Genomic DNA, 24,854 nt, shown 5'->3' with positions numbered 1-24,854 from the left:
TGATACTGACTGCTGAGCTGTGTATCTAATCCTATCCTGTGTGATACCGTCTGCTGAGCTGTGTATCTAATCCTATCCTGTGTGATACGGTCTGCTGAGCGGTGTATCTAATCCTATCCTGTGTGATACTTCCTGCTGAGCTGTGTATCTCATCCTCCCCTGTGTGATACTGTCTGCTGAGCTGTGTATCTAATCCTCCCATGTGTGATACGGTCTGCTGAGCGGTGTATCTAATCCTATCCTGTGTGATACTGTCTGCTGAGCTGTGTATCTAATCCTATCTTGTGTGATACTGTCTGCTGAGCTGTGTATCTAATCCTATCTTGTGTGATACTGACTGCTGAGATGTGTATCTAATCCTGTCCTGTGTGATACAGTCTGCTAAGCTGTGTATCTAATCCTATCCTGTGTGATACTGTCTGCTGAGCTGTGTATCTAATCCTATCCTGTGTGATACTGTCTGCTGAGCTGTGTATCTAATCCTATCTTGTGTGATACTGTCTGCTGAGCTGTGTATCTAATCCTATCTTGTGTGATACTGACTGCTGAGCGGTGTATCTCATCCTCCCCTGTGTGATACGGTGTATCTCATCCTCCCGTGTATCTCATCCAGTGTGATAGAGGGCCCCGTGGTGACATCACATAACGCTGACGGCTCCTGGTTGGCTCTTTTATTATAAACACTCATGCACACAGCGCCCCCTATAATACTGATACGGTACTGCAATAACAGGAGACATTGGACACTCAATACTTACCCCCCTCCCCCCCTTCATATATCAGCAGGACACACAGACACTTCTGCGCAGTCACACAGCTTTGGTCACGCGTGTTACATGGCTGTTTGTGCGTCACGGCGGTCCAGGGTGATCCCTCTCGCTCACCCCGGGGGGCCCCGCACCGGTTGCACTCACCATCGGCAGTGATCTGTCTCTATGTACAAGTGGCTTCACATTATAAAAGGGGAAACCGTCGTCCAGTCCGCCCCCGCTCCTCAGGCCTGGCGGCCATCTTGGCCTACGGTTCAGCAAGGTCCTTAGTGGTCCCGTGTGCAAGTGGTTCTCTCGGCCGGAGAGGTAGGTGCCGCCAAATTCACATAAGTCAGGCGACCGGAAGATCCGTCATGAACCCCAGTATGAACGTGGCAGTGTGTCCGCTCGTGGCGTCGCGGAGGCGCTCAGACGTCGGAGGCGACGTCTGCCGCTCCCCCGTTGGGCGTCAGGTTGACGCTGTTGTTGTCTACGTCCATCTTGCTGCCGGCTCTGCAGGGTACGCAGCACGGTTTGGCGATGTTGCGGCTGTACTGGCAGAAGCCGTTCAGGGGGGTCTTCTCCGGCGGTTTGGCTCCGGACAGCTTCTCCGACTCGGGCGTGCTGCAGCTCTGGATTTTACTCTTGGCTTTGATTTGGTCCCACCAGGTGTAAAGCGCCAGACAGGCGCATGCGAACAGCGTCACCGCCAGCAGCACCGTCACCGCCACAAACGGCTTGAAGTAGTCCGTGTTGACTGCTGCTGGAGGAAACGCCATCCTCGAAGGCCATGTTACTGTCGCCGTTGACGGAGCCTCTGTGGCTGATGCCCACCCCGCTCGGGTCCTTGATCCAGTACTGAGCCGCCTTGTACCAGAACCCGTTCTCATTGGCCCAACACTCGTAGGGGCCCAATGTGTCAGTCTTCACGATGACGACCAGAGAGCCCGAGGGGGTGAGCACTTGCCGTTCCAGCGTCTGCCCCAGATGCTTCCAGCTGTAGGTGGCGAGAGACGAAATCCGCGGGCACTGGAGCTGAACGATGGAGTTATAGGCCACCGAGAAGTTACCAACTGGAAGAGAAACGTCATGGCATGAGAAGCGGTGACATCACTGAGAATGCCGCCTATCACTAGAGATCAGCGGTGACAACACTGAGAATGCCGCCTATCACTAGAGATCAGCGGTGACATCACTGAGAATGCAGCCTATCACTAGAGATCAGCGGTGACATCACTGAGAATACAGCCTATCCATCACTAGAGATCAGCGGTGACATCACTGAGAATGCCGCCTATCACTAGAGATCAGCGGTGACATCACTGAGAATGCAGCCTATCACTAGAGATCAGCGGTGACATCACTGAGAATACAGCCTATCCATCACTAGAGATCAGCGGTGACATCACTGAGAATGCCGCCTATCACTAGAGATCAGCGGTGACATCACTGAGAATGCCGCCTATCACTAGAGTTCAGCGGTGACATCACTGAGAATGCCGCCTATCACTAGAGATCAGCGGCGACATCACTGAGAATGCAGCCTATCCATCACTAGAGATCAGCGGTGACATCACTGAGAATGCCGCCTATCACTAGAGATCAGCGGTGACATCACTGAGAATGCAGCCTATCCATTACTACAGATCAGCGGTGACATCACTGAGAATGCCGCCTATCACTAGAGATCAGCGGTGACATCACTGAGAATGCAGCCGATCCATCACTAGAGATCAGTGGTGACATCACTGAGAATGCAGCCTATCCATCACTAGAGATCAGCGGTGACATCGCTGAGAATGCCGCCTATCCATCACTAGAGATCAGCGGTGACATCACTGAGAATGCAGCCTATCCATCACTAGAGATCAGCGGTGACATCACTGAGAATGCAGCCTATCCATCACTAGAGATCAGCGGTGACATCACTGAGAATGCAGCCTATCCATCACTAGAGATCAGCGGTGACATCACTGAGAATGCAGCCTATCCATCACTAGAGATCAGCGGTGACATCACTGACAATGCAGCCTATCCATCACTAGAGATCAGCGGTGACATCACTGAGAATGCAGCCTATCCATCACTAGAGATCAGCGGTGACATCACTGAGAATGCAGCCTATCCATCACTAGAGATCAGCGGTGACATCACTGAGAATGCAGCCTATCCATCACTAGAGATCAGCGGTGACATCACTGAGAATGCAGCCTATCCATCACTAGAGATCAGCGGTGACATCACTGAGAATGCAGCCTATCCATCACTAGAGATCAGCGGTGACATCACTGAGAATGCAGCCTATCCATCACTAGAGATCAGCGGTGACATCACTGAGAATGCAGCCTATCCATCACTAGAGATCACTGGTGACATCACTGAGAATGCAGCCTATCCATCACTAGAGATCAGCGGTGACATCACTGAGAATACCGCCTATCACTAGAGAACAGCGGTGACATCACTGAGAATGCAGCCTATCACTAGAGATCAGCGGTGACAACACTGAGAATGCAGCCTATCCATTTACTAGAGAGCAGCGGTGACATCACTGAGAATGCAGCCTATCCATCACTAGAGATCAGCGGTGACATCACTGAGAATGCAGCCTATCCATCACTAGAGATCAGCGGTGACATCACTGAGAATGCCGCCTATCCATCACTAGAGATCAGCGGTGACATCACTGAGAATGCAGCCTATCCATCACTAGAGATCAGCGGTGACATGACTGAGAATGCAGCCTATCCATCACTAGAGATCAGCGGTGACATCACTGAGAATGCAGCCTATCCATCACTAGAGATCAGCGGTGACATCACTGAGAATGCAGCCTATCCATCACTAGAGATCAGCGGTGACATCACTGAGAATGCCGCCTATCACTAGAGATCAGCGGTGCCATCACTGAGAATGCCATTCCTCTAGAGATCAGCGGTGCCATCATGTATGCATGTAGCCATCACTCACCTCTGGTCGGTGGGTTGTCCGTGTTTTGCGATGGCCGGTTACCTCTTGCCCTTCATGTTGGGGTGCAGACAGGTGTTGTTGGGGTTTCCCTCCTCTACGTCCTGCAGTCGGGGGTCGCTGTGGAGTTTGGAGACATCTTAGTTGGGTCTGGGTGGATTGAGGGTTTTGGGGGTGGTATGGACCGGACTTACTGGCTCTCCTGGTTTGACGAGATCCGCTGGCACTCCTGGCTGGGCACGCTCCAGGCGCAGTAGGGGTCTCGCGCCAGGATGCACTCTATGCAGGTGCGGTAGACGCTGCAGTTCACCAGGGGAACCTGCAGGAGGCCACCTCTGGAGCCGACGTACAGCATGTCCTGCAAGAGACCAGGGGCGGGGGTTAGAGCGGTAATACTAGGGGGCGTGGCCTGCTGATAACAGGGGACAATAGCTCTATGATGGGAGAGGTCTCACCTTTTTGGGGGCCAGCAGGAGGGTCTCAATGGGCTCCGATTCCGGAAGAAGTTTCAGCTCCTCGATGATATGAGACTCGATGCCACCTTTTACCAGGACGACCTTATGTACTGAGCCCCGATCTGAGGAACAGAGGGAGGGCACATTAATGGGGGCGCAGTTCTCAGCCTCACCAGCAGAGGGCACCACAGCACTTACCTGTGCCCAGGTACATCACCGTGTAGAGATTTCCTGACAGGGCCTGCACAGAGGCAATGGCGATGCGCGTGTAGCTGAGGGTCTGCTGGATCAGCAGGGGGGCGCCGATCGATGGGCGAGACCTTCTCATCCATCAGGAAGTGGTCCTTCATGAAGTTCAGGTCTGTGTCCGAGAACTTTCCTGAGGAGCACTGCAGGAGGAACACAAGGGTTAACACAGTGGGAGGAGCCACAGCAGCACAGAGTATTACAGGGAAGCAGCCACCTTACAAAACTATCACCAGAATTGGGGGGGGGGGGGGGGGGTAGGTTAAGGCAAACGATGAGAGTGATGGTACTTACACTGCCTGGACGAGGACTGGACACCGCTCCCGTGTATCGGGTCCACTTGTAACTCTCCTTGTTCTGCTCCTTGTAGTTTCTATTGAAAGCGTCTTCAATGTCTCTGAGTCTGAAGGAACAGACGGCGGAGCTGCTGGAGCCACCTACCTGCCTGCAAGACGGGATTAGATACACGGCTCAGCAGGCTGTATCACACAGGAGGGGACTAGATACAGAGACACAGCAGACCGTATCACACAGGATAGGATTAGATACACGGCTCAGCAAGCTGTATCACAGGATAGGATTAGATACACAGCTCAGCAGTCAGTATCACACAGGAGAGGATTAGATACACAGCTCAGCAGACCGTATCACACAGGAGGGGACTAGATACAGAGACACAGCAGACCGTATCACACAGGAGAGGATTAGATACACAGCTCAGCAGACTGTATCACACAGGACAGGATTAGATACAGAGACACAGCAGACCGTATCACACAGGAGGGTACTAGATACAGAGACACAGCAGGCTGTATCACACAGGAGAGGATTAGATACAGAGACACAGCAGACCGTATCACACAGGAGGGTACTAGATACAGAGACACAGCAGACCGTATCACACAGGAGAGGATTAGATACACAGCTCAGCAGTCAGTATCACACAGGATAGGATTAGATACACAGCTCAGCAGACTGTATCACACAGGATAGAATTAGATACACAGCTCAGCAGACTGTATCACACAGGATAGGATTAGATACACAGCTCAGCAGACTGTATCACACAGGATAGGATTAGATACACAGCTCAGCAGACTGTATCACACAGGATAGGACTAGATACACAGCTCAGCAGTCAGTATCACACAGGATAGGATTAGATACACGGCTCAGCAGGCTGTATCACACAGGATAGGATTAGATACACAGCTCAGCAGACAGTATCACACAGGATAGGATTAGATACACAGCTCAGCAGTCAGTATCACACAGGATAGGATTAGATACACGGCTCAGCAGGCTGTATCACACAGGATAGGATTAGATACACAGCTCAGCAGACAGTATCACACAGGATAGGATTAGATACACGGCTCAGCAGGCTGTATCACACAGGATAGGATTAGATACACGGCTCAGTAGGCGGTATCACACAGGAGAGGACTAGATACACGGCTCAGTAGGCGGTATCACACAGGACAGGATTAGATACACGGCTCAGCAGGCGGTATCACACACATGAGGACTGACTGTAGGATTTCCGGACGTATAACTACAAGCTCCACAAGAGACGATTTCACTGAACATGTAAAGTCTGCACAATCCAGCACTGCATGAAACAAAAAGCCTCTCCTGTCACTCCTGACATTGTCCACAAGGGGGCGCAATCAGACTGGTTCACACATCTCACTACATACACTAGTAGTGAGGGATATTTGGCTTTGGGGTGAAATTTACGGAAAACGTAAGAAGTTCCGGCTCCAGTGATATTATACCATGAAAGTCGGGCATGAGGTAGAAGCAGTGATGGCGATTTCCTCGTCTTAAACAATTTACTGACACAGAAGCCGACCCCAGTGCTGGGTACACCGCCACAAAAGGTCAGCGTCTCAGGAACTTGTCCTGTGGTCTTGAGCATCAATTCCAGCTTGACAGCGACGTCTCCTGCTGTTCACAAGTCGCCTTATTGTCGACTTGGCACCCCACTCTTCTTGAAGGGTGGCCCTCAGGTCATGGAGGTTCTGAGGTACAGAGTTACCAGCCTCTACTTGGCGACTCAGCTGATCCCAAAGGTTTTCAATGAGATTCAGGTCTGGAGAAAGTGCAGGCCACTCCATGTGAGGTCCCCCAGTCTCCAGCAGCCGTTCTCTAATGATGGACCTCGATGAGCTGGTGCATTGTCCTCCATGAAGATGACATTAGGCCTGTGTTGTTCCTGCAGAGGCACAATGACCGGAGTAATGATGTTCTTCAGGTAGTCTGGGCTGTCACTGGACCAGTCACACAGTGAAGGGCTGTACTGACGGGGGACACCTGCCCACACTGTGACACCACCACCACCAAAGGCTCGTCTGGTGACAACAGTGGCTGATGCAGAGCGCCCTCCATGATGTCTCCAACATCGTTGGCGGCCATCATTTCTGTGCTGCGTGAATTGACTTTCATCAGTGAACAGCACTGAGGCCCACCGGTCCCTCGTCCAGCGTAGATGCTCCCTGGCCCATACAAGAAGATGACGCCTGTGCCTGGTGGTGCGGTCAGGTACCCTAGCAGGTTGTCCAGCACGCAGACCACGCCGATGTAAACAGTTTTGGAATTGTCTGAAGTGACACTTGGTGCCTCTCACCTCCCTGTGCCTGGATTTGTGTGGCATTCATCAGTGTGGGATGTGGCCACAGGACGTCCACTTCTCTGCCCGTCTGTGACTCTTCCAGTCTCTGTATCTCTGATACAACCTGCTGATGACACTCTAAGCTCACTGGTCACTTCCATCTGAGAACATCCTGCTTGAAGCCTCGCAGTGTTCATCAATTGTTAGGTGTCGTCTTGGTCTCATGACGTCACCATGTGAGCAGCATGATGAGGAGGACTGTGTAAATACCAATTCTAATTGATCCAGGAAATGTATTGGGCGATTCTTGGATCAAACACCTGGCGTTAAGCTCCTTGTTAGAGAACAGCAAGTTGTGCAAAAAGTCCTGAAACATTGAACAGTTGGACATGTGCATTCAGAAGGTTAGAGAAGGTCACATTACGTTCTCCTGTAAAGGTCAGAGGGCATTTTAGGTTCATCCGGAAAGGTCAGCCACAATCCGAATACCCCTAACTTAGCTGTAACGACTATAATACTGCTCCTATGTGTAACTCACCACTGTGAAGTGAACACTCCATAGAAGACAGTGTTTTGCGGGTTGTCTGGACTGACAAGCGCCACGTGACGAATGACATTGAAGGGGAAGTTGTCCATGTGGTTGCAGACCAGTTGCGCCTTCAGGAAGGTCGTCCATTTCTTCTGTAGGACTTTGTCTCCTCCAACGTCGTCCTGTAGTAATAAGATGAGTGACACATCTGGGGTGGAGCCACGGACCCATCGGCGACCACCATCACTAGGCGGTACACTTACCTTGCACACCCGGGCGACTCTGGATACCGTCACCTTGTCAAAGAAGTCAAACTCTTTCCCAGTCTCCTCAAAGAAGAAGTACACCCTGCCGGCCAAGTCCTGAGACTGGATGTAGAATGACCCTGCAAATGAGGTGTCCGCTACCAGGGAGAGAAAGGGAAACAATGACTGCTGGGGGGCACACAGCCTCAGCCTGCCCCCTAGAGGACACGCAGCAGTACCACTATACACGTCAGAGGTCCCCTTTATGTATCTTACAGTGCAGCCAGCCCAGCGAGGCGTCCGTCTTGAGGGATGGCCGGGTGCCCAGGCTCCTCAGGATGATGGGCTCGTTACCCATGAAGTTGTTCATGGTGCCAGTATACAGCTCGCCATCTGTGGGAAGAGAAGACCATGAATACGGCCATATCTGGGTGGTGCGGGGACTCGGAAAGTTGGGTGAGAAGATATGTGGTTGCCATTCTAGCTACGCCCTCCTGGAATAGCGGCGCAGGGATGTATCTCCTGACCATAGGTTCCCTGGGAAAGCGGAGTCATGATAATCCAGCTTTCCCAGGAATGGCAGAATAGAATTTTTAACCCCTTCCCTCCCAGCTCGCAGACCCCGATGCCCACCTCGTGACTACTTACCCACCATGATGCCTGTGTGTGTGTGCTGAGGGTCGAAGGGCGACTGACCCTTCCCGTCAACCGTTACGGTCTCGTTCTTATGACTGAGCAGCAACGAAAAGCCATTCAGGTCCTGAAATCGGCAAACAGATTGTAAGCTCCTTGAGTTGACAGAGGAGAGGGGCCCCTGAGCGGGGATATTCTTTCACGATGGGCCCCTCCGTACACATTAACTCCTGTGCCTCCAGACTATACATCTGGAGCTTGGACCCTCCTCACACAATGCTAGATGGTAAGCTCTTGGGCATGGTAGATTGTTAGCTCCTGGGGTCACCCATGAGGTCATTCCTTTCATGTTGTCGGCTAATTGCTGTAGTATTAGGATCAATTACTCCTCGCGGAGCCGTAATTTACTGATTAACCGCCATCCCCTGTAATTATAGGAGCCGCGTAACGTGTGAGTAACTGAGTAATGACCGTATATAATGTATCTGACTCAGGGGGCGGCCCAGTGTACAAGCACCAAGACTGCCCATGCCAGGATCCATAGCAGAACCAAAATGGCGTCCCCTGTAGATACAGGAGAGCCGTGTACTTACCACATAGGTGCAGGTTGGGCTGAAGGCGTTGGTCCCGCAGGCGTACAGGTGGGTGTCGTTTAAATGAAGCAGAATTCGCATAAAATTTAAACATTCAGCCTGAAAAATACGAGGAAGAACGGTCAGGATTTAGGTCCGGTAATCCTCGGATGAACTTCCTATTCTCACCTCTAGGTGTCACTGTTGTGTCTGAAATTGTCAGGGTTATGGCTGTGACAGAGAGAGCAAGGGCCCGACACATAGCCACGGAATCATATAGACGGCAGGTGGGAGTAAGGGGTGCGGGGGATCCCTATGTGACCCTATAAATGTCCCGTGTGGTCATGTACGTCTTTTTAGAAGGAGAAGACATCCCTTGTGGCTTTCCGCTCTGTCTCTTACCTGTTTCCTTGCCTTCAACTTACAGTTCTCGATTTGATCGGGTTTGGACGCCCAAGAAATCTAAAAATATAGAAAGTGAGTTAGGGGACTGGTGGTGGGACCTGTAATACACACGGCACTCCAGAGACCTAGTCCTCCAGACATGCAGCAGCCCTCCAGAGACCTAGTCCTGCAGACACGCAGCAGCCCTCCAGAGACCTAGTCCTCCAGACACGCAGCAGCCCTCCAGAGACCTAGTCCTCCAGACATGCAGCAGCCCTCCAGAGACCTAGTCTTCCAGACATGCAGCAGCCCTCCAGAGACCTAGTCCTCCAGACACGCAGCAGCCCTCCAGAGACCTAGTCCTCCAGACATGCAGCAGCCCTCCAGAGACCTAGTCCTCCAGACATGCAGCAGCCCTCCAGAGACCTAGTCCTCCAGACATGCAGCAGCCCTCCAGAGACCTAGTCCTCCAGACATGCAGCAGCCCTCCAGAGACCTAGTCCTCCAGACATGCAGCAGCCCTCCAGAGACCTAGTCCTCCAGACATGCAGCAGCCCTCCAGAGACCTAATCCTCCAGAGACCTTGTCCTCTGGACACGCAGCTGGCCCTCCAGAGACCTAGTCCTCCTGAGATCTAGATCTAGAGAGACCCAGCCCTCCAGACACCTAATCCTCCAGACATGCAGCAGCCCTCCAGAGACCTAGTCCTCCAGACATGTAGAAGCCCTCCAGAGACCTAGTCCTCCAGAAATCTAGACCTCCAGAGACCCAGCCCTCCAGACATGCAGCAGACCTTTAGAGACCTAGTCCTCCAGACATGCAGCAGACCTCCAGAGACCTAATCCTCCAGACATGCAGCAGACCTCCAGAGACCTAGTCCTCCAGAGATCTAGACCTAGAGAGACCCAGCCCTCCAGACACCTAATCCTCCAGACATGCAGCAGCCCTCCAGAGACCTAGTCCTCCAGAAATCTAGACCTCCAGAGACCCAGCCCTCCAGACATGCAGCAGACCTTTAGAGACCTAGTCCTCCAGACACACAGCAGACCTCCAGAGACCTAATCCTCCAGACACACAGCAGACCTCCAGAAATCTAGACCTCCAGCCCTCCAGACAAGCAGCAGACCTCCAGAGACCCAGCCCTCCAGATACACAGCAGACCTCCAGACATCTAGCCCTCCAGACACACAGCAGCCGTCCAGAGACCTAGTCCTCCAGAGACCCAGCCCTCCAGACACGCAGCAGACCTCCAGAGACCTAATCCTCCAGAGACCTTGTCCTCTGGACACGCAGCTGGCCCTCCAGAGACCTAGTCCTCCAGAGATCTAGACCTAGAGAGACCCAGCCCTCCAGACACCTAATCCTCCAGACATGCAGCAGCCCTCCAGAGACCTAGTCCTCCAGACATGTAGAAGCCCTCCAGAGACCTAGTCCTCCAGAAATCTAGACCTCCAGAGACCCAGCCCTCCAGACATGCAGCAGACCTTTAGAGACCTAGTCCTCCAGACATGCAGCAGACCTCCAGAGACCTAATCCTCCAGACATGCAGCAGACCTCCAGAGACCTAGTCCTCCAGAGATCTAGACCTAGAGAGACCCAGCCCTCCAGACACCTAATCCTCCAGACATGCAGCAGCCCTCCAGAGACCTAGTCCTCCAGACATGTAGAAGCCCTCCAGAAATCTAGACCTCCAGAGACCCAGCCCTCCAGACATGCAGCAGACCTTTAGAGACCTAGTCCTCCAGACACACAGCAGACCTCCAGAAATCTAGACCTCCAGAGACCCAGCCCTCCAGACAAGCAGCAGACCTCCAGAGACCCAGCCCTCCAGATACACAGCAGACCTCCAGACATCTAGCCCTCCAGACACACAGCAGCCCTCCAGAGATCTAGAACTCCAGAGGCATAGCCCTTCAGAAATACACTCTAGACACGCAGCCAACCCTCCGTAGACCGAGCCCTCCAGACAAGCAGTGCGGCACTCTAGAGACGTGGCCCTCCTGTGTCAGGGTCTCACCTCTCTGGTCAGCAGGATGTTCCGGGGGTCCTTCAGGCTGAAGGCTAGGATGTTGTCCCTGGCGCCCACGTACAGCGTCTCCCCATCCTGGGAGAGCAGCAGGCGGTCATAGTGCTGGATGTCACTTCTGCGGAAGATATTCACTGACCTGGAGGGGTCACCTAGGACACAAGCAGCAGATATAAGAATAAAGACACCCCACGTCTGTGGTGACCCTGCGGGCACCCTACCCCTGGCGTGCTCCGGGCCCATCACATGCCCTTCACATGTTTATCTACATGATGTGAGACGTCACCTGACACAACCTGTTCTGCTGGTTCTCCAGGGACTGTCTGCGGGTGACGGGACCCGAGACCACGAGGAATCATTACTAGTGTGACAGTAGTCCTCAGATATATCTCTCCCTGGGAAAGCTGGGTGGCTACCAACATGGCCGCTCTCACAGGGGTTACCCAGCTCACGAATGACACCAGGTGCAGCTATGTAGTTACATCATCCCCGCCCTCTGCACGGAAAGCGGGCCGACAACCCCAATAACAGCTGCAGGGCGGCCAGTGAATGTCACCCAGCTTTTCCAGATTCAAAGCTGACACTTACCGGATTGGAACGTAATCCTGGGCACAGGCTCCGCCATGGCGTATGTCAGCATCACCAGCGCCAAGCACTGAGCGACCACCCAGGGGGGCATGACGTCACCAGAGCGATCACAAGCCCAAAGCCGTATTTATCTCCCAGATCTGCGGAGAGAGAGGTTTAATAAAAAGTAAGTGACCCCCTGTACCAGACGCCAGCCAAAGAGGGGTAATACTCTGCAGGATATATCTTGTGTATCTGTCAGGAGGTAGAGAGGGCAGAGCGATGTTCTGCAGATCTCTAGAGAGGTTAGAGGAGTAATACTCTGCAGGATATATCACTGTGTATCTGTCAGGAGGTAGAGAGGACAGAGCGATGTTCTGCAGATCTCTAGAGAGGGGTAATACTCTGCAGGATATATCAATGTGTATCTGTCAGGAGGTAGAGAGGACAGAGCGATGTTCTGCAGATCTCTAGAGAGGTGTAATAATCTGCAGGATATATCACTGTGTATCTGTCAGGAGGTAGAGAGGACAGAGCGATGTTCTGCAGGTCTCTAGAGAGGTCAGAGGAGTAATAATCTGCAGGATATATCACTATGTATCTGTCAGGAGGTAGAGAGGACAGAGCGATGTTCTGCAGATCTCTAGAGAGGTCAGAGGTGTAATAATCTGCAGGATCTATCACTATGGGCGATGTTCTGCCACTGTTCATGTGAAGGAGAAAGGAAACCATCGGATTCCTCTTTCAGGGCGGATGTTGGCAGTTTCTCCGTGTAACCACATTCAGATTTCACAGAATAATGTTGATATCACTTGTGATCATCGCGGAGACGCTTCCCTAAAACCTCTCGAGAAGTCACATGACAGACGGGCGCTGGAGCGGCACAGCGGGCAGACAGTGATGTGTCCACGGACCTGTGAGGCTTCCAGCGAAGGAGCGGTTAATACAAGGGGAGGATGGCACACAAATAATACTCCATATACTGCCAAATACTACCGCACCTGGTGCCGAAATAATACTCCATATACTACCGCATCTGGTGCCGAAATAATGCTCCATATACCGCCAAATACTACCGCACCTGGTGCCGAAATAATACTCCATATACCACCAAATACTACCACACCTGACACCCAAATAATACTCCATATACTGCCAAATACTACCGCACCTGGTACCAAAATAATACTCCATATACCACCAAATACTACCACACCTGGCACCCAAATGACACTCAATGTGCTGCCAAATATTAGTGCACCTGTATGAAATAAGCAGAAAGAAATACCGCATACTAGGCTGCACAAAGTCCATCGAATAAAATCATGGTATACGATGACAGCACTGTGTGTGGACTAGACCTATGTACCTACAACCGCCAGAGTAATGTATAATACAGGAGCAGAGCATGATAAGGAAGGCATCAAAAATTGCAGATACTTATCAGAATGAAAATATCAGCGGGCATGGTGTGTAGGTAAAATACGCCCCACGCGTATCGCCAGGTCAAACTGGCTTCCTCAGGGGTCCCAGATATTTAACTATGGAAGCAGATAAGATATTCCTCCAGACTCGTGTGAACAACTTATCTGCTTCCATAGTTAAATATCTGTGACCCCTGAGGAAGCCAGTTTGACCTGGCGATACGCGTGGGGCGTATTTTACCTACACACCATGCCCGCTGATATTTTCATTCTGATAAGTATCTGCAATTTTTGATGCCTTCCTTATCATGCTCTGCTCCTGTATTATACATTACTCTGGCGGTTGTAGGTACATAGGTCTAGTCCACACACAGTGCTGTCATCGTATACAAATGATTTTATTAGTTGGACTTTGTGCTTTCTAATAAAGTATATATTTTTATGAGGAGGTGCCGCCTTGTATGCGGTATTTCAGCTTATTTCATCTAGCTGTGTCTCAATACCGCGGTCTGCACTCTGTTCAGAGTATTTGGTGCACCTGGCGCCCAGTAATAGATCAGCCACGGCCGTCCGTGGCTCGCTTCTGATCAGGCGGGGTTGTGACCAATCCTTGCGGCATGAGGGATGTTCTAGTTGGAGGATCAGTGACTCCAGAGATGGCCTCACACACGTCAGGTCGTCTCGGTCAGTCTGGGATCGGAGACCCACCATGGGCTATCTGGATCTTTCCGCAGTTCCTTGGCCAGCAGGGGGCGACCTCCCAGTCTCCTCCCCATTGGCTCACAGTTCTTCGTTCCCCCCGAACCTATCTATCTGTCCTTTAATGTGGGGCCAAAACCACTCTGAGGACATTCCCCGGTGTCTGCGCCTTCCTTCCGCTTTGTTTTATTACTTCCCCATTAAAGCCCTTGTGGTTTCATACTCAGGACGTTGCAACATTTGTTGTCGCTGTCCTGCCACCTCCATCCTGGCACCCAGCTTTCCTGGACTCCTGACCCTCACAGCCGCTCAGCAATATACACCCCATCCCCCCACCCCCAAGACAGCAGAATAGACCCCTGCACATTAACCCTTCACGTCTCCTCCCCTGCATCCTGTGCCGCTAGTGTGCATTATTAGTACAGAGCGCCGTCAGTTTAACCACACAGGAAAAGAGAAAGGAAGAGCAGGAAATGTGCAGAGAGCATATAACATAAGGAGCGGTACTGTGCACCGTCCATATATCCAGGAGGAGCGGTACTGTGCACCGTCCATACACCCAGGAGGAGCGGTACTGTGCACCGTCCATACACCCAGGAGGAGCGGTACTGTGCACCGTCCATACACACAGGTGGAGCGGTACTGTGCACCGTCCATATATCCAGGAGGAGCGGTACTGTGCACCGTCCATACACACAGGAGGAGCGGTACTGTGCACCGTCCATATATCCAGGAGGAGCGGTACTGTGCACCGTCCATACACACAGGTGGAGCGGTACTGTGCACCGTCCACACACACAGGAGGAGCGGTACTGTGCACCGTCCACACACACAGGAGGAGCGGTACTGTGCACCGTCCACACACACAGGAGGAGCGGTACTGTGCACCGTCCACACACACAGGAGGAGCGGTACTGTGCACCGTCCATACACACAGGAGGAGCGGTACTGTGCACCGTCCATACACCCAGGAGGAGCGGTACTGTGCACCGTCCATACACCCAGGAGGAGCGGTACTGTGCACCGTCCATACACACAGGTGGAGCGGTACTGTGCACCGTCCATACACACAGGAGGAGCGGTACTGTGCACCGTCCACACACACAGGAGGAGCGGTACTGTGCACCGTCCACACACACAGGAGGAGCGGTACTGTGCACCGTCCACACACACAGGAGGAGCGGTACTGTGCACCGTCCATACACACAGGAGGAGCGGTACTGTGCACCATCCATACACACAGGAGGAGCGGTACTGTGCACAGTCCATACATCCAGGAGGAGCGGTACTGTGCACCGTCCATACACACAGGAGGAGCGGTACTGTGCGCCGTCCATACATCCAGGAGGAGCGGTACTGTGCGCCGTCCATACATCCAGGAGGAGCGGTACTGTGCGGTAATATATAATGTGAGGACACATCTCCTTTCATTGGCTCTTTCCATCTCACTTCTAACACAAAGTCAATATTTGCCTTTCAAAAAAATGCAAATGTCCCAGGTGTTTTGCACAGGAGGAGGCGGAACTGAGGGCACAGTAATACCGCCCCATGGAAACTCTCACTGATCCATAGCGCCGCACCTGTCACTGCACACAACTAAATGTTCAGAGACCACACTGCAACTAAACAATAATGTCAAGTATGTAGTCACTGACTGCACCAGCAGAATAGTGAGTGCAGCTCTGGAGTACAATACAGGATAAGTAATGTATGTACACAGTGACTGCACCAGCAGAATAGTGAGTGCAGCTCTGGAGCATAATACAAGATGTAACTCAGGATCAGTACAGGATAAGTAATAAATGTACACAGTGACTGCACCAGCAGAATAGTGAGTGCAGCTCTGGAGTATAATACAGGATGTAACTCAGGATCAGTACAGGATAAGTAATGTATGTGCACAGTGACTGCACCAGCAGAATAGTGAGTGCAGCTCTGGAGTATAATACAGGATGTAACTCAGGATCAGTACAGGATAAGTAATGTATGTACACAGTGACTGCACCAGCAGAATAATGAGTGCAGCTCTGGAGTATAATACATGATGTAACTCAGTATCAGTACAGGATAAGTAATGGATGAACACAGTGACTGCACCAGCAGAATAGTGAGTGCAGCTCTGGAGTATAATACAGGATGTAACTCAGGATCAGTACAGGATAAGTAATGGATGAACACAGTGACTGCACCAGCAGAATAGTGAGTGCAGCTCTGGAGCATAATACAAGATGTAACTCAGGATCAGTACAGGATAAGTAATAAATGTACACAGTGACTGCACCAGCAGAATAGGGAGTGCAGCTCTGGAGTATAATACAGGCTAAGTAATGTATGTACACAGTGACTGCACCAGCAGAATAGTGAGTGCAGCTCTGGAGCATAATACAAGATGTAACTCAGGATCAGTACAGGATAAGTAATAAATGTACACAGTGACTGCACCAGCAGAATAGTGAGTGCAGCTCTGGAGTATAATACAAGATGTAACTCAGGATCAGTACAGGATAAGTAATGTATGTACACAGTGACTGCACCAGCAGAATAGTGAGTGCAGCTCTGGAGTATAATACAAGATGTAACTCAGGATCAGTACAGGATAAGTAATGTATGTACACAGTGACTGTACCAGCAGAATAGTGAGTGCAGCTCTGGAGTATAATATAGGATGTAACTCAGGATCAGTACAGGATAAGTAATGTATGTACACAGTGACTGCACCAGCAGAATAGTGAGTGCAGCTCTGGAGTATAATACAGGATGTAACTCAGGATCAGTACAGGATAAGTAATGTATGTACACAGTGACTGCACCAGCAGAATAGTGAGTGCAGCTCTGGGGTATAATACAGGATGTAACTCAGGATCAGTACAGGATAAGTAATGTATGTACACAGTGACTGCACCAGCAGAATAGTGAGTGCAGCTCTGGAGTATAATACAGGATGTAACTCAGGATCAGTACAGGATAAGTAATGTATGTACACAGTGACTGCACCAGCAGAATAGTGAGTGCAGCTCTGGAGTATAATACAGGATGTAACTCAGGATCAGTACAGGATAAGTAATGTATGTACACAGTGACTGCACCAGCAGAATAGTGAGTGCAGCTCTGGAGTATAATACAGGATGTAACTCAGGATCAGTACAGGATAAGTAATGTATGTACACAGTGACTGCACCAGTAGAATAGTGAGTGCAGCTCTGGAGTATAATACAGGATGTAACTGAGGATCAGTACAGGATAAGTAATGTATGTACACAGTGACTGCACCAGCAGAATAGTGAGTGCAGCTCTGGAGCATAATACAAGATGTAACTCAGGATCAGTACAGGATAAGTAATAAATGTACACAGTGACTGAACCAGCAGAATAGTGAGTGCAGCTCTAGAGTATAATACAGGATGTAACTCAGGATCAGTACAGGATAAGTAATGTATGTACACAGTGACTGCACCAGCAGAATAGTGAGTGCAGCTCTGGAGTATAATACCGGCTGTAACTCAGGATCAGTACAGGATAAGTAATGTATGTACACAGTGACTGCACCAGCAAAATAGCGAGTGCAGCTCTGGAGTATAATACAGGATAAGTAATGTATGTACACAGTGACTGCACCAGCAGAATAGTGAGTGCAGCTCTGGAGTATAATACAAGATGTAACTCAGGATCAGTACAGGATAAGTAATGTATGTACACAGTGACTGCACCAGCAGAATAGTGAGTGCAGCTCTGGAGTATAATACAGGATAAGTAATGTATGTACACAGTGACTGCACCAGCAGAATAGTGAGTGCAGCTCTGGAGTATAATACCGGCTGTAACTCAGGATCAGTACAGGATAAGTAATGTATGTACACAGTGACTGCACCAGCAGAATAGTGAGTGCAGCTCTGGAGTATAATACAGGATAAGTAATGTATGTACACAGTGACTGCACCAGCAGAATAGGGAGTGCAGCTCTGGAGTATAATACAGGATGTAACTCAGGATCAGTACAGGATAAGTAATGTATGTACACAGTGACTGCACCAGCAGAATAGTGAGTGCAGCTCTGGAGTATAATACCGGCTGTAACTCAGGATCAGTACAGGATAAGTAATGTATTTACACAGTGACTGCACCAGCAGAATAGTGAGTGCAGCTCTGGAGTATAATACAGGATAAGTAATGTATGTACACAGTGACTGCACCAGCAGAATAGTGAGTGCAGCTCTGGAGTATAATACAGGATGTAACTCAGGATCAGTACAGGATAAGTAATGTATGTACACATTGACTGCACCAGCAGAATAGTGAGTGCAGCTCTGGAGTATAATACAGGATGTAACTCAGGATCAGTACAGGATAAGTAATGTATGTACACAGTGACTGCACCAGCAGAATAGTGAGTGCAGCTCTGGAGTATAATACAGGATGTAACTCAGGATCAGTACAGGATAAGCAATGTATGTACACAGTGACTGAACCAGCAGAAGAGTGAGTGCAGCTCTGGAGTATAATACAGGATGTAACTTCAGGATCAGTACAGGATAAGTAGTGTATGTACACAGTGACTGCACCAGCAGAATAGTGAGTGCAGCTCTGGAGTATAATGCAGGATAAGTAATGTATGTACACAGTGACTGCACCAGCAGAATAGTGAGTGCAGCTCTGGAGTATAATACAGGATGTAACTCAGGATCAGTACAGGATAAGTAATGTATGTACACAGTGACTGCACCAGCAGAATAGTGAGTGCAGCTCTGGAGTATAATACAGGATATAACTCAGGATCAGTACAGGATAAGTAATGTATGTACACAGTGACTGCACCAGCAGAATAGTGATTGCAGCTCTGGAGTATAATACAGGATGTAACTCTGGATCAGTACAGGATAAGTAATGTATGTACACAGTGACTGCACCAGCAGAATAGTGAGTGCAGCTCTGGAGTATAATACAGGATGTAACTCAGGATCAGTACAGGATAAGTAATGTATGTATACAGTGACTGCACCAGCAGAATAGTGAGTGCAGCTCTGGAGTATAATACAGGATGTAACTCAGGATCAGTACAGGATAAGTAATGCATGTACACAGTGACTGCACCGGCAGAGAGGTCGGGGTGTAATAATCTGCAGTTTATATCACTATGTATCTGCCAGGAGGTAGTGGGACCAAAGTTCTGCAGGTGGTGGTGGTGTAATAATCTGCAGGGGTAGTTTGCTCCTCTGTTGTGACATGAGCAGCAGGGTCACAAGCTCTGCAGAGCATCTCCCACACCATGCACTGCAGGCTAGCCTTCCCTATGGCCGGCTCACCCAGCATCACAGAACCCTGAGATCAGACAAGACCCTGAAGTGACAGAGACAAGAGCAGGACTGAAAGAGATAGGAGGGAGGGCAGGGGGCGATGCTCTGCAGATCTCACAGACAACACACTGGGGGAACAGTCTGCAGAGATGCTGCCATCACAACCTCCTCATGTACTACGCCTCCCATCATCTGCCCCAGGACACACAGTGGTGCTACTACTCACCCTCCGCTCGGTGTGTGACTGAGGAATGAGGAAGAGCGCTCCCTGCAAGTCCCGACAGCTCGGCCTGCAGGCGGCGCCGCTTCTTTAAGGGCCAGCGCCTGCCTGTGAATGGGTTAATCACCCGCCAGGACAGGGCGACGTCTGAACGGCCGGCAACAGGCAGCGATCTCATTTAAAGGGACAGTGACACATATATTCTTTAAAGGGCCAGCGCCAAATTACAAAACATGATTAACTGTGCCTCCCCTACAACATCAACAGCAGCAGGATTTAAAGAGACAGTACCACAAGGAGAGTGTGAAGAACTGCTGCTGAACTCTAAAGAGACAGCACCACATGCAGAGGAGCGCTGTACACACTGTGGCCTTAAAGGGACAGCGCAGATTATTAGAAAGTCCAGGAGTCACGCCCAGCTATGACGACACGCAGTCAGATTTAAAGGGACCGCTCTCTAAGAAATGTCAATCATTGCAGGATTTAAAGAGACAGCGCACACTGTAATAAAGAGGGGAGATCCTTCATGTAAAGAGACCGCCACATGATATCTAAAGAGACAGCACCATAGTATAGGGACAGCAGCTCGTTATATATAAAGAGACAGCGGCGCATTCTATACAAAGAGACAGCGGCGCATTCTATATAAAGAGACAGCGGCGCATTCTATATAAAGAGACAGCGGCGCATTCTATGTAAAGAGACAGCGGTGCATTCTATGTAAAGAGACAGCACGGTATTCTATATAAAGAGACAGCGGCACATTCTATATAAAGAGACAGCGGCACATTCTGTATAAAGAGACAGCGGCACATTCTATATAAAGAGACAGCACGGTATTCTATATAAAGAGACAGCGGCACATTCTATATAAAGAGACAGCGGCACATTCTGTATAAAGAGACAGCGGCGCATTCTATATAAAGAGACAGCGGCACATTCTATATAAAGAGACAGCGGCGCATTCTATATAAAGAGACAGCACGGTATTCTATATAAAGAGACAGCGGCGCATTCTATGTAAAGAGACAGCGGCACATTCTATATAAAGAGACAGCGGCGCATTCTATGTAAAGAGACAGCGGCGCATTCTATGTAAAGAGACAGCGGCACATTCTGTATAAAGAGACAGCGGCACATTCTATATAAAGAGACAGCGGCGCATTCTATGTAAAGAGACAGCGGCACATTCTGTATAAAGAGACAGCGGCACATTCTATATAAAGAGACAGCGGCACATTCTGTATAAAGAGACAGCGGCACATTCTATATAAAGAGACAGCGCCGCATTCTATATAAAGAGACAGCGCCGCATTCTATATAAAGAGACAGCGCCGCATTCTATATAAAGAGACAGCGCACACTGTAATAAAGAGGGGAGGCCCTTCATGTAAAGAGACCGCCACATGATATCTAAAGAGACAGCACCATAGTATAGGGACAGCAGCTCGTTATATATAAAGAGACAGCGCCGCATTCTATACAAAGAGACAGCGGCGCATTCTATATAAAGAGACAGCAGCGCATTCTATATAAAGAGACAGCACGGTATTCTATGTAAAGAGACAGCGGCGCATTCTATATAAAGAGACAGTGGCGTATTCTATGTAAAGAGACAGCGGCGCATTCTATATAAAGAGACAGCACGGTATTCTATATAAAGAGACAGCGGCACATTCTATATAAAGAGACAGCACGGTATTCTATGTAAAGAGACAGCGGCGCATTCTATATAAAGAGACAGCACGGTATTCTATATAAAGAGACAGCACGGTATTCTATGTAAAGAGACGGCACGGTATTCTATATAAAGAGACACCACGGTATTCTATGTAAAGAGACAGCGGCGCATTCTATATAAAGAGACAGCGGCGTATTCTATGTAAAGAGACAGCGGCGCATTCTATATAAAGAGACAGCACGGTATTCTATGTAAAGAGACAGCAGCACATTCTGTATAAAGAGACAGCGGCACATTCTATATAAAGAGACAGCACGGTATTCTATATAAAGAGACAGCGGCACATTCTGTATAAAGAGACAGCGGCACATTCTGTATAAAGAGACAGCGGCACATTCTATATAAAGAGACAGCACGGTATTCTATATAAAGAGACAGCAGCACATTCTGTATAAAGAGACAGCGGCACATTCTATATAAAGAGACAGCACGGTATTCTATATAAAGAGACAGCGGCACATTCTGTATAAAGAGACAGCGGCACATTCTATATAAAGAGACAGCGGCGCATTCTATGTAAAGAGACAGCGGTGCATTCTATATAAAGAGACAGCACCGCATTCTATATAAAGAGACAGCACGGTATTCTATGTAAAGAGACAGCGGCGCATTCTATGTAAAGAGACAGCGGCGCATTCTATGTAAAGAGACAGCGGCACATTCTATATAAAGAGACAGCGGCGCATTCTATGTAAAGAGACAGCGGCACATTCTATATAAAGAGACAGCGGCGCATTCTATATAAAGAGACAGCGGCGCATTCTATATAAAGAGACAGCACTGCATTCTATATAAAGAGACAGCGGCGCATTCTATGTAAAGAGACAGCGGCGTATTCTATGTAAAGAGACAGCACGGTATTCTATGTAAAGAGACAGCGGCGTATTCTATATAAAGAGACAGCACCGCATTCTATATAAAGAGACAGCACTGCATTCTATATAAAGAGACAGCGGCGCATTCTATGTAAAGAGACAGCGGCGTATTCTATGTAAAGAGACAGCACGGTATTCTATGTAAAGAGACAGCGGCGCATTCTATATAAAGAGACAGCACGGTATTCTATGTAAAGAGACAGCGGCGTATTCTATATAAAGAGACGGCGGCGCATTCTATGTAAAGAGACAGCGGCGCATTCTATGTAAAGAGACAGCGGCGTATTCTATGTAAAGAGACAGCACGGTATTCTATGTCAAGAGACAGCGGCGTATTCTATATAAAGAGACAGCGGCACATTCTCTATAAAGAGACAGCGGCACATTCTATATAAAGAGACAGCGGCGCATTCTATATAAAGAGACAGCGGCACAATTTATATAAAGAGACAGCGGCACATTCTATATAAAGAGACAGCGGCGCATTCTATATAAAGAGACAGCGGCGCATTCTATATAAAGAGACAGCGGCGTATTCTATATAAAGAGACAGCACGGTATTCTATGTAAAGAGACAGCGGCGCATTCTATATAAAGAGACAGCACGGTATTCTATGTAAAGAGACAGCGGCACATTCTATATAAAGAGACAGCGGCACATTCTATATAAAGAGACAGCGGCACATTCTATATAAAGAGACAGCGGCGCATTCTATATAAAGAGACAGCGGCGCATTCTATATAAAGAGACAGCGGCGCATTCTATATAAAGAGACAGCACCGCATTCTATATAAAGAGACAGCGGCGCATTCTATATAAAGAGACAGCACGGTATTCTATGTAAAGAGACAGCGGCACATTCTATATAAAGAGACAGCGGCACATTCTATATAAAAAGACAGCGGCGCATTCTATATAAAGAGACAGCGGCACATTCTATATAAAGAGACAGCGGCGCATTCTATATAAAGAGACAGCGGCGCATTCTATATAAAGAGACAGCGGCGCATTCTATATAAAGAGACAGCGGCGTATTCTATATAAAGAGACAGCACGGTATTCTATGTAAAGAGACAGCGGCACATTCGGTATAAAGAGACAGCACGGTATTCTATATAAAGAGACAGCACCGCATTCTATATAAAGAGACAGCACGGTATTCTATGTAAAGAGACAGCAGCACATTCTATATAGAGACAGCACGGTATTCTATGTAAAGAGACAGCAGCACATTCTATATACAGAGACAGCATGGTATTCTATGTAAAGAGACAGCGGCACATTCGGTATAAAGAGACAGCACGGTATTCTATGTAAAGAGACAGCAGCACATTCTATATACAGAGACAGCATGGTATTCTATGTAAAGAGACAGCGGCACATTCGGTATAAAGAGACAGCACCGCATTCTATATAAAGAGACAGCGGCACATTCTATATAAAGAGACAGCGGCGCATTCTATATAAAGAGACAGCGGCGCATTCTATATAAAGAGACAGCACGGTATTCTATGTAAAGAGACAGCGGCGCATTCTATGTAAAGAGACAGCGGCGCATTCTATGTAAAGAGACAGCGGCACATTCTATATAAAGAGACAGCGGCGCATTCTATGTAAAGAGACAGCGGCACATTCTATATACAGAGACAGCACGGTATTCTATGTAAAGAGACAGCAGCACATTCTATATAGAGACAGCACGGTATTCTATGTAAAGAGACAGCACATTCTGCGATCACCGCGCGGCGCTCACCCTGGTACCTACCTGCTCCACTTCCCTCATTGACTCACATTGATGATCAGACAGGAAATCCTTCAGGGAGTGATACTGAGCGTCATAGGAATGTGACACCCACAGGGCGAGCGCGGCCGCCCCCTCAGCGGGTCACCTGTGGACATCAAAGGCCTCCACCTGGACAGAAGGAGTGCCCTGCCCCCAGGGTAGATTGTCAGCTCTTGTGGACACTCCTGAGAGACGGGGGTGGGGACATGGAACTTTGGGGGTTTGCTCTGCCCAGGGGTTCTCCATTGTCATAGCAACAGATTGCATTTTTTGTGTTTCAAGACCTCTGCTTCATGTCAATTAAAGAAAACAAAGGCTTAAAACCCATCCTGACTCAGACACAGGTCATGGTTTGTAACAGTGTAGTAGTGCAGGAGAGATACCTGTGGCGCTCCTGGATGATACACTGTAACGAAGCCAATGCTGTGTGAGCAGGGCTAGGCTGGGGCTTTCAGACTCCTGACAGCAAGCAGTGATGTTGAGAATGGTGAGGAATTCAAACACAAAGGGGGTCGATTACAGAGAGCGAGGCACATCCTCCTGGTGGGGGCGGATGATCAGAAACCTTTACACCTAAAACTGTAAATACACCAGGGCCGATGGGGCCCCCGGGGACGCCGGAACAAAAGGGGCTAATGGCGATTTATACCACAAAAACTGATGTACAAATGTAAGTAAATAGAAATGAAGTCTATTAGAAAAGTTCATTATACAGAAGCCTGGAGGGGCCATGTGAGGGGCAGGGGCCCCAGAATCAGAGAGTCCAAAGCAACCGCCTCTGAGGCTGCATTTATGTAGAAGAGTCTGAGCACCCAGGGCATGGCAGGGCAAGG

General features: G+C 49.3%; 1 protein-coding gene across 1 annotated transcript in view; it reads right to left on the bottom strand.

The window, feature by feature from the left end:
• Positions 1–1,684: 1,684 nt before the first annotated feature.
• Positions 1,685–24,854, bottom strand: part of SEMA4A (semaphorin 4A) — a 30,214-nt gene continuing 7,044 nt past the window's right edge. The window contains 15 exon segments of the mRNA XM_040412420.1: positions 1,685–1,822; positions 3,720–3,836; positions 3,911–4,074; positions 4,172–4,293; positions 4,370–4,475; positions 4,477–4,560; positions 4,712–4,862; positions 7,570–7,742; positions 7,824–7,963; positions 8,082–8,198; positions 8,454–8,565; positions 9,032–9,130; positions 9,413–9,472; positions 11,412–11,572; positions 12,009–12,148. Of these exon segments, the coding sequence (XP_040268354.1) occupies positions 3,758–3,836; positions 3,911–4,074; positions 4,172–4,293; positions 4,370–4,475; positions 4,477–4,560; positions 4,712–4,862; positions 7,570–7,742; positions 7,824–7,963; positions 8,082–8,198; positions 8,454–8,565; positions 9,032–9,130; positions 9,413–9,472; positions 11,412–11,572; positions 12,009–12,099 (1,659 nt within the window). The 5' untranslated portion in view covers positions 12,100–12,148 and the 3' untranslated portion in view covers positions 1,685–1,822; positions 3,720–3,757.

The sequence above is a fragment of the Bufo bufo genome, chromosome 11 (assembly GCF_905171765.1).
Source record: "Bufo bufo chromosome 11, aBufBuf1.1, whole genome shotgun sequence".
Taxonomy (NCBI): domain Eukaryota; kingdom Metazoa; phylum Chordata; class Amphibia; order Anura; family Bufonidae; genus Bufo; species Bufo bufo.
The sequence above is the reverse complement of the archived record's forward strand: the minus strand, read 5'-3'. Positions and strand labels throughout refer to the sequence as shown.